This window comes from Arachis ipaensis, chromosome B4 (genome assembly GCF_059453495.1).
Source record: "Arachis ipaensis isolate K30076 ecotype BB chromosome B4, ASM5945349v1, whole genome shotgun sequence".
Taxonomy (NCBI): Eukaryota; Viridiplantae; Streptophyta; class Magnoliopsida; order Fabales; family Fabaceae; genus Arachis; species Arachis ipaensis.
In genome coordinates this window covers 120,274,813-120,284,477 of record NC_142439.1, presented here as the reverse complement: position 1 = coordinate 120,284,477, position 9,665 = coordinate 120,274,813, and the positions used below count along the sequence as shown (strand labels likewise).

Genomic DNA, 9,665 nt, shown 5'->3' with positions numbered 1-9,665 from the left:
TCAATAATCATCATCATTATTCAATCACATCATCAATTCATCTCATCAAGAACAGCCCTCAGTGTCCATCGACACCAGCATGAGGGACCTCTCAGTTGTACAAACACAAGCAATACAGACAAGTAATACACAATTAAAGTACAAGTAGAACAAGTTGCACATAATAAGGTAACATAGCATACATGATATAGCAATCCAAAACAAATAGGCCTACCCAAACAATTCAAACATATGCAAATGATGAATGCCTGCCCTATGGCTGATGATATCATCTGTCGATTATCAAGCCAACCCGACGTGTCCGGTAGCTAATCTAAGCACAGTTTCTCTGTTGCGCATTAATATCATTAGAGGGAGTACGTGCCCTGTCACCATTAGAGGGTATCTGCGCCCTGTCGCCATTAGAGGATATATGCGCCCTGTCGCCATTAGAGGGTATATGCGCCCTATCGCCATTACAACCAGAGAGAAAACACAAGCATACTCACATTCAACATTTTCTAACATTATTCATTTGCCACATTCGTTCATTAATCATATATGCATCTCCGGTATACTCGCCACATGTTAAAGCTTCCTCAATCAATCATCATTGTTATCAAATCTCAAACATTAACCTGGAGCAAGCGGGACAAACCACAACCCTTGCTACTATCCAGGTATCACAAATACACATTCGTTCATAATCACACTCCATTATTACCAATTCTCAAACAACGATCCAGAGCAAGTGGGACGAACCACGACCCTTGCGTCTACCCGGGAAGCCTCTATACTAACCAACCTGGAGCAAGTGAGGCGCAACCACAACCTTTGCATCTACCCAGTAGGTACGTTCTCATATGCCCGGGAAGAACCAAGGAGGGGATCCTAACCTCCCATCATCTCGCTAGGGGCGATTTTACAATACCAGGAGGAACAAGGAAGGGGATCCTCACCTTCCTTCATCTCTCTGGGGTCACACTTTCGAGAAAGAGAGCTCAAGATAAAACAATCATTCAACGCCATATTTTCATTTCCAGCTATAAATCAATATTTATCATAGCCATCCGGCTCATAACATAACCCATAACCAGCCAATAATCATTATTAAATACAGCCTTCTGGCCCACGGCATACATCGCACTTCCATCATCACCCTCAGCAACTCATACAATCATCATTAATCATAATTCATCATTAGTTCTCCCCTTACTTCGTCCACAAGTTACCACATCTCCTAGCCTCTTTCCATCGCTAGGCATACTATAAGTATTTAGGACATAAAGGGTGAGAATGGAGACTTAGAAGTCTGAAATTTGGCTTTAAAAACTCAAAATCAGCTTTGGGGTGAAAATAGGGTCACGCGTGCGTGTCGCCCACACGCACGCATGGAAAGCCCAAAAAGTGTAGTGACGCGTATGCGTCGCCCACGCATACGCGTGGATGGAAGAAAAGCCAGGTGACGCCCGCGCGTCATGCATACGCGTGGGTGCGTTTTCTGCCCCACACACAAACGCAGCACAATTCTCGCACAACTCTCGGGGATTTGGCTGGGCAATTGGAACAGCACATCGATGCGTACGCATCGGCCAGGCGCACGCGTGGGTAGTGAACATTTGAAAACGACGCGTGCGCGTCGGCCACGCCTACGCGTGGGAGTGCGTTCTGCCAAAAATTTTACTAAGTTAAAAAGCTGCAAAATTACATTTTCAAACCCCAAACTTCCAACACACATAACTTCTTCTACAAAATTCCTTTTTCAACCATTTCTGAACCGTTGGAAAGATCTTTGAATAAACTTCGTAAAAATCCATTTTTGAAGAATTCCGAACTCCGTTGACCGAGTTACGGACCGCCAAAGTTGGTCAAAAATCAGTTTTTACCCAAACATTGAAATCACCAATTTTTCCATTGTTCACAAGCCAAATTTATTTCCACTTATCCAAATGACCACAACCCAACCACATTCACATAATTACACTCAACCAAAACCAAACCTACCTCATCTACATAATTTCACCCAAAACTATCAAAATTCATCACGTCAATTCCACAAACCTTATCATTCAATAACCAAACCAATTATTTACACATTCAATATCTAAAATCCATCCAATCTCTTATATCATCACACAATACACACATCAACTTACCTTCCTTACCTCTTTCCGGCCTCTGGCCCAAGATTCACGGCCTCCAGCCCAAATTCACAATTTAAATGCATATTCCACAAACCAATATTCATTATCCAATTCATCAAATCCTCAACACACCAAACATACAAATTCACACAATCTTCAACCCAATCATCAATTTACATTACATATGAACTATGCATATTAGTACCAACCATTCAGACAATCCAAACTTAATCATAGGGGCATCTAGCCTAGGAATTCTCATCACACCACATGGTACTTAAATAAAACTTAAACTGTACCTCTTGTAGCCAAAATAATTGGGCTTCCACCAACTCTTAGCTCCAAGCCTCACCAAGGCTCCACAAGCAACACCAACCTTCCAATTGTGCACCAAAATCACCAAATACACAAACATAACCAATTTCACATATATATATCAACCTAGGGTTCATAAAAATGATAAATCACAAGGATTAGAGGGTTTCTTATCTTAACCCACGAATTTTTGTGATGAATATTACCAATGGCTCATACTAGAGCACTCCTAAACAACCAAAATCACAAGATTTTCTCAAAACCCAAACCAAATTCAAATTTAAAGAGAAAAATGAAAACTGAGCAAAGGACAGTGGATTACTCACCACAAAACTTAGAATTTTAGAGGATGAAAAGAGCGACGCGTGGTCGCAAACGGCTCGTCAATCGAAGCTCCGTAGCTCAAGTTATGGTGGTTTGAAGATTGAAATTAAAGTTCAAACCCTCCCCTCTCACCTCTCTTCTTATTTCAGTGCCCCACACCCCTTCTTTAGGGTAAATGAGCTGAAATATTCATAACTAATGTTTATATATGTCGGGTGGGCCCAGTTCACTTATGTTTGTCCGTTGGCCCAATTTTGGGCCAAAACCTTTAAGATTAGGTTTTAAATCGCATTTTAAATATTTCCACCTTCCCTAATTATAAATCCTCATTTCTTAGCCTTATTTATTTATAATTAATTTTCTCAACTATAGTACCAGACAGATCTCAGCCGGTACTGCCGGTCAAAATTCCAGTGCGCATTTTTACGCAGAAAACTATGTTTTCTGACTCAAAAAAATCTACTGAGTCCAAATATCATATTTAAATTATCAAATTCCGATAGCTAACACTACAAAATAAGAGTTTAAAATGGCATTTGTATTACGGAGATTCTGCCATAATATTTAGATATTGCGTCATTTTTTGTTGTTGCCATAATTGATTTGTATTTTGTGGCGGTTTTTGGTAATTCTGGCGGGCTTGAACCGCCATTGTCATTAACTATATTTAAAATGCAAAAATTGACCAAACACTCATTTCAAAAACGCTACCCTGTATCACCGTGTTCGAGCAAAAAGTTGAAACACTGAGCGATCTCCTCCTGCGTTCTCCTTCAACGGCGATCTTCTCCGGAGATATCTCTTCCAGCGAAGATCTCCTCCAACAGCGATCTCCTCCGGCAATGTCTGCTCCAGCGACGATCTCCTCCTACGACGCCTGCTCCAACGACGATCTCCCTTCTTCCGACGTCTCCTCCAGCGACGATCTCCCTCCTCCGACTTCTCCTCCAATGACGATCTCCTCCGGCTTCCTCCTTGTCGTCCTGTGTCCTCTCTGCCAAATCTTCAGTGTCTCCTTTTTGTTCTGGATCAGCAGGTCAGCTCGCTACTTTTTCACATTCTAGGGTTCAAAAGTACGAATTATTTCTCTCCTTTGCTAGATTTTTTACCAATTCGATTGAAACATGAGAGTGCGTGAATATGTGGATATAAATTCCTTGTGATTTTCGTTGTTATTCATTTGGTACTGATTTTTAAGCTTTTTTGAATTTGTTATTATTGGAGAAAAGTAAAACAGTGTATTTTGATTTTCTTATTTTTTTCAATGTGTTGTGAGGTTTTGGTAGTGTGTTTGTGTTTTAGGTTGTAAATACTAAGTGGAGTATGTGAGAATGGTGCAGGAAAGTGGAAAAGCTTTAGTGTCACTTATAAACCAGGTATTGGATCTGGCAAAGATTGAAGCTGGTAAGCTGGAGCTTGAACCTTCGCTGTTTGTCATGCATGCTGTTTTGGATGATAAAATATACATTAAAATATACAACAATATTGTTATTACCTGCTTTGACATCCTTTTTTGGTTGTCTTCTCATCCTTGTAGAAGAAATGGACTGGGACAATAATGGACAAGTCACTATCAGGGAGTTCCTCTTTGGTTTCATCAAATGGGTTGGAATTGATGCAGATGAATAGATGCATGATGCATTGTGTAAGAACAGATATACTTCTAAGAGGATTGCTTTAATTTCTATCATGCTGAATGTTTGAGTGTAAGGTTTTTCATTTTCTTAAAAGTGTGTTGGATAGATACAGAACTTGATTGTGGCAATGAATCAAGAAAAAAAAAAGAAAAAGAAAAAGGATGTGTATAGATAGATATATGTAGTTTGAGTCCTACTTCATCACAAAGTAACACTGATACATCAAACATTCTGTTATATACAACCTTCATAGACAATAAACTTACAGGATAGATAAAACATGGAGAGACAAAAAAGAAAATGTATGTTTTACAAAAATTAGTTTCTATTTTGGTTACTCCATTGTGTTCTGTAATTTCTTACTGTATTCCTTGAGCTTGGATTCTCCTAATGAGTGACAAAGAAATTGCATTTCTTTCTCTCTATTCTTCCATGCTCTCTTTGTTTGGTTCGACGAGTAAGTTGTCCTTGCCATCAAGGATGCTTACAATTTGCCTCATGCTTGGCCTTAATTGTGGGTCACAGCGGGTGCATGCGATTCCCAGTCTTATCAATCTCAGTAGTTCTTTCTCATTGTACTCTCCATTGAGTCTTTTGTCTGCTAATTCCTTCCAATTGGCATAATAATACCATTTTGAAGCAGTTTGATGTCAATTAGATCGCCAAACCACATGGCGCAGCCACTGCCTCCTCCTCTTATGTCTGAATTGGCATAAGCCATACAAGAGCAGTTCTTCAAACACAGATTTCTGCATTCATCTAAATTAATATTCTCATGCAGCTTAGTATGCTGAGTATTTGGCACTTTCAAGCCTGTATATTTGACAAACACATCAGTTCTTGTGACATTGTAGCTTAATGGATCGTCGCGAATGCATCCTTGTGAGGAGTTGTTTGAGTTCCATTCTTCTGGTGACTTTGGACTGAACCCCTTAAAGCATTGGCAGACATGCTTTGAATCTGCTACACTGCAATAAGCATAGGCTCCACAAAGGTCATATTTATCACACACATCACCTTGCGTTGATCCAGAAACTTTCCAATTCTGAAGATTGTCATCCCATAAATAACTTGTAAGAGATTGACTTATTTGGCTTATTACACCTCCTCCAATGATAGAATCAACCTTGGTGTTATAACTATAGGATATCTCATCCTTGTTTGGGACAAAACTGTCTTAAAAAACATATGTAAAGGACGGATCTGGGAGTCCACTGAAGTAAAGGCCATTCCAAGGTCCAGAGCGATATACTTTTTGTGTTCCATTCATCATGTAATAGACCGGATAATCCCTTACAACTAAACCAAGAGAAAAGTCTCCAGGGGATAGATCATTTGGACTCTTCCAACAAGTTATGCTCCAGTCCAAACCTTTTCGGAGGTCCCTTCCCAACTTCATAGTTGGCAAGAATGTATCTATAGGATAATCAAAGCTTTGCCACAAATAGGCCTTTGGATTTGATTCCCCTTCATTTCTTAACACAAGATTGCCACTGTCCAAGAGCTTCAATACCGGATTTTTTAATTAGGAAGGATTCTTGGCCTCAAAGCTCGATTTGGGGTCTATGAAATCATCACTGCCTTTTATAAGGGTAATTCCTATATTTTTCTGCAAATCAATTATGTGGTAAATAGCATTTTATGATTCAGCTTTTTAGGAAATACTCACATAAGAAACTAGTATTGCTTTGTTCCAAATGACTGTATGTCCCTCTTCATAAAACTGTACAATTTTAGTCCATGGATTTTCAAGGGTTGTCTTTGAAGTTCTAAAACTAGCAGCACAAAATAAAAAGCTATTTAGAGTCTTCTGCACAAGTATTTTACCCTCTTACTCTCTTTCTTTTTATTTATATATTGATATATAGATTTAATTCTAACTCACAAGCCAAGGTATTCATAATTGAGCTATTAAATTTGAAATCTTTACCCGGAGCCAGTAGAAAAAGGTCTTTGTGTTCAAATATCTTGTTGATGCCTGATTGTTTGGTTTTTGATAGTCACTCCAGTATCATTCATTGAACATATAAACATTGCCACTTAGTAGGATAAAGCTTGCAACGATCTTGGTGAGTTTTATTTGTTGATTATGTTGCTTCTTACTGAGAATTGAGCATTGATGAGAGTTGACCATAACCAATGGATTCTATGACAGATGATGAAATTTGAGTTATTTGTTGTCATCTAGATTGTTGCTCTCTTGTGAAGAAATTTTAGAGACTGTTTATATTCTTATATCTTCATATCTATCATCCTAAGGACACACTTGAATGAAATCCTAGTTAATAAAGGTTGATTTTAAATATAAGGCTGTGTACATTCTCCCTAGAGCCCACCAACCAGGATCCTTGTGCGCTGTTGTGCCCTTTCTTTATGGATTTTATTTGCTCGTAATATTTTATTTATTACTTATTTGATTTTTATTTATATTTGCATAAAATTGTTGCAGGATCTTGCCCAAGAATACATGATCCAAAGTTGAAAGAAAGGTGAACAAGTAGATCTATTCTATTCGTATAAGGTTTTGTGTTTTGTTAAGGAACGGTGTCAAATTTCTAATAGTGCACTGCATATTATGAATCCTCTTGCTGTAATTATTTCCTAAATGAATATGTAAGAAAACCATTGTGTCTCTGATGTTAAACATTGTTGACTTGATTCTCATCAGCTTTGAGAATTTCCCAAGACATGATGCATTCGTACCCAAATTTGAAGCTAACCTTGCTCAGTTCTGTGAGAAATTGGTAAGCTACCTACATGTTTCCTGACAGTCAATTAAGTTTATTCTCTTCTATATGTTAATGAATAATTTCAATTTTTATAATTACAGGTAATGGACTTGGATAGAAGAGTAAGACGTGGGCAAGAACGTCTTGCTCAAGAGGTGGAGCCAGCACCAGCGCTTCCATTATAATTAAAATACATTAAAATATTTTGTATGTTTATATATTAATATCATAATTCAGGCTGCCTAAGAGAAGGCTGTTGAAGAAGAGTGAAGGAAACAAAGGGAGAAGGATCATGAGAGAAGACTATACAATCTCCCTTCCATCAATATTATTTATGGAGAAAAAAAGGGTTGAGGTAGGTATTTTACTGTTGTAATTTTTTCCTCTTGCATGATTGAACTCTGAAAGTGTAGTCCAGTCTTTCCTAAATATATCTGTCATGGTTGAGAGAGGTATATTGGGTTTGAAATTGCAGCAAAATCATTTGAGAGCCCTCTATTTCCCTTAGCTGCAGAGAGAACAAGAAGAAAAAACCCTCTTGATGGCTTCTATCATTCTCTACAGAACAAGAATCTCTTACTTCATTAAGGTTTCTTTAACTGCAAACTCAACTTTTTATTATCGTGCTGTTAATATTAATGTGAAGCATGAAAAAAAACATTTACTTGAGAAAGCAAATAGGCTCCTATAAGTTCCATATAAGTCTCCTATTATGTTTGTGTGTGTGTGTCTGTGTGTGTGTTTTCAAATTTAGTCTTTTTTTCCCCTTTGGATGCAGGATGCAATTCCATTGAGCTAGCAATTGGAACACTACAAAGAATATCAGAATATATTGGTGGAAGTAGCAGGACAATCAAATGCTTTATCAATCATATTTGGTGCTACACATCTTGTTAGTGCTGGCAACAGTGACTTCATTCAGAATTATTACATAAACCTTCTGCTAAACAAGGTTTACACTGCTGATCAGTTCTCTGAAATTCTCATGCAACACTATTTTCATTAGATTATTGATATTCATCTTTATGCCCTAAATATTATATAAAAACAAAAAAAATGAATATATAATAGAGTCCCGTTATTATTATGTCCTTAATTATTACATGATATTTTTGAAATGAAGAATGTCATATAAATTGTTTAATCAAATAACCACCCTTATTCTCTTGTTTAATTTGTGCGTTATACTCTTTTAAAATTAGAGGGAAATCATTATCACTATCAACTTTATAGTATTTTAAGCACTCAAAAAGGATGCTTCCTATTTAACATTATAAGATTCTTGTGATCATTAATTTCCTTCCCTTCTCGTCTCTTAATACCCATACAAGACTAAAGGAAAAATTGGTCCATTATGGGAAGCATAAATATGCCATATTTGTTCGTTGTTACTTTCATTAGTACGGGAAATGGTTTGAAAATTTGATAAGAGATAGGCCACCAATTAGAATCTATATATATGTACATAAGTACATTCATAGCTTTTATCATATCATATATAGGCCACCAATTAGATGAATATCAATCTCTTTTCTGATGTTTGATGCAGCGGCCGCTATAAGGATTTTATTTCAATCTATGAACTCACCTTCACAGCTAGGTTGGCAAGCGAGTGGTGATGATCCGCGTGGACAATATTGGAAAGGCATAACATGCTCAAACAACCGAGTTACAGAGATGTAGTCTCACACTCTTCTTCACTTTATACCACTTTTTATCATGATTGCATTTTGATGCTGATTTCTAAAATTATTGTTTTATTTACCAGTAAGTTATCCAATCTTAAACTAACGGGAACATTGCCTTATGGATTACAACCCTTGACATCTTTGACCAACCCGTAAGATTCACTATTCTTTCATACAATATCCAGTTTTGTGTGGAAATGTAACTCGCAATGTGACTCTTCTTTTTATTGTAGAGACTTGAGTAGCAACAATCTTGGAGGTGGCATACCATACCAGCTTCCTCCAAATATGCAGTGCTTGTATGTTTCTATATATATATATATATATATATGTTTGTTACCCTTAAGTTTATTTCACCCATAATATTATGATTATAAGTTCTAACATAATTAATTCTTTGTATGCAGAAATCTGGCTTATAATAACTTCACTGGGGCAATCCCTTACTCTATTTCTGATATGACCTCTCTTACAGACCTGTGTGTAATTATCTTCTTGAGCATTTATCATAATAATACCTTATCAACCAGCTCCATGAGCTATTGGAGTAACTTTTTTTATTGTTTTTGAGAACATAGGAATCTTGCTGATTAGTGTTTATTGCAATGCTTGTATTTTGGTAAGTTTAGTAAGACAAGGTTTTGTATAGGAGTTATTATTTTTGATTTTCAATAATAAGAAATTATATATTATATTAATATTTTGTTTATGACTTATATAATATTTCATTTATGGATTATGATTTTTTGCTATTGTAAAATTTTAATCACAATTATTTATTTAACCCGGTAAAAATGGCAATAAAAATTATTTTTTAAACGATAAAAAATGTCACTGTCAGGGTAAAAC

At 36.8% G+C, this 9,665-nt stretch overlaps 2 protein-coding genes across 2 annotated transcripts; one reads left to right on the top strand and one right to left on the bottom strand.

Annotated features, from left to right (window-relative positions):
• Positions 1–5,000: 5,000 nt before the first annotated feature.
• On the bottom strand, positions 5,001–5,798 carry LOC148568981 (S-locus-specific glycoprotein S13-like). Its single transcript, XM_088484847.1, has 2 exons — positions 5,652–5,798; positions 5,001–5,555 (listed from the first exon to the last, which is right to left on the bottom strand). The coding sequence occupies exons 1-2, from the start codon at positions 5,796–5,798 to the stop codon at positions 5,001–5,003; spliced, it is 702 nt and encodes a 233-aa protein (XP_088340973.1).
• Positions 5,799–8,706: 2,908 nt separating this feature from the next.
• Positions 8,707–9,386, top strand: LOC107636872 (protein STRUBBELIG-RECEPTOR FAMILY 7-like). The gene is made up of 4 exons (XM_021121469.2): positions 8,707–8,807; positions 8,897–8,968; positions 9,050–9,115; positions 9,224–9,386. Exons 1-4 carry the CDS (start codon positions 8,707–8,709, stop codon positions 9,384–9,386), a joined length of 402 nt encoding a protein of 133 aa, XP_020977128.2.
• The last annotated feature ends 279 nt before the right edge of the window (positions 9,387–9,665 follow it).

Coding starts and splice junctions, on each gene's coding strand:
- LOC148568981 (XM_088484847.1), bottom strand. CDS start 5,798: ATGAAGTTGGGAAGGGACCTCCGAAAAGGTTTGGACTGGAGCATAACT. Junction 5,556..5,651: donor TGATGAATGGAACACAAAAA/GTATATCGCTCT, acceptor GTCCCAAACAAG/GATGAGATATCCTATAGTTA.
- LOC107636872 (XM_021121469.2), top strand. CDS start 8,707: ATGAACTCACCTTCACAGCTAGGTTGGCAAGCGAGTGGTGATGATCCG. Junction 8,808..8,896: donor AACAACCGAGTTACAGAGAT/GTAGTCTCACAC, acceptor TTTATTTACCAG/TAAGTTATCCAATCTTAAAC. Junction 9,116..9,223: donor CCTCCAAATATGCAGTGCTT/GTATGTTTCTAT, acceptor CTTTGTATGCAG/AAATCTGGCTTATAATAACT.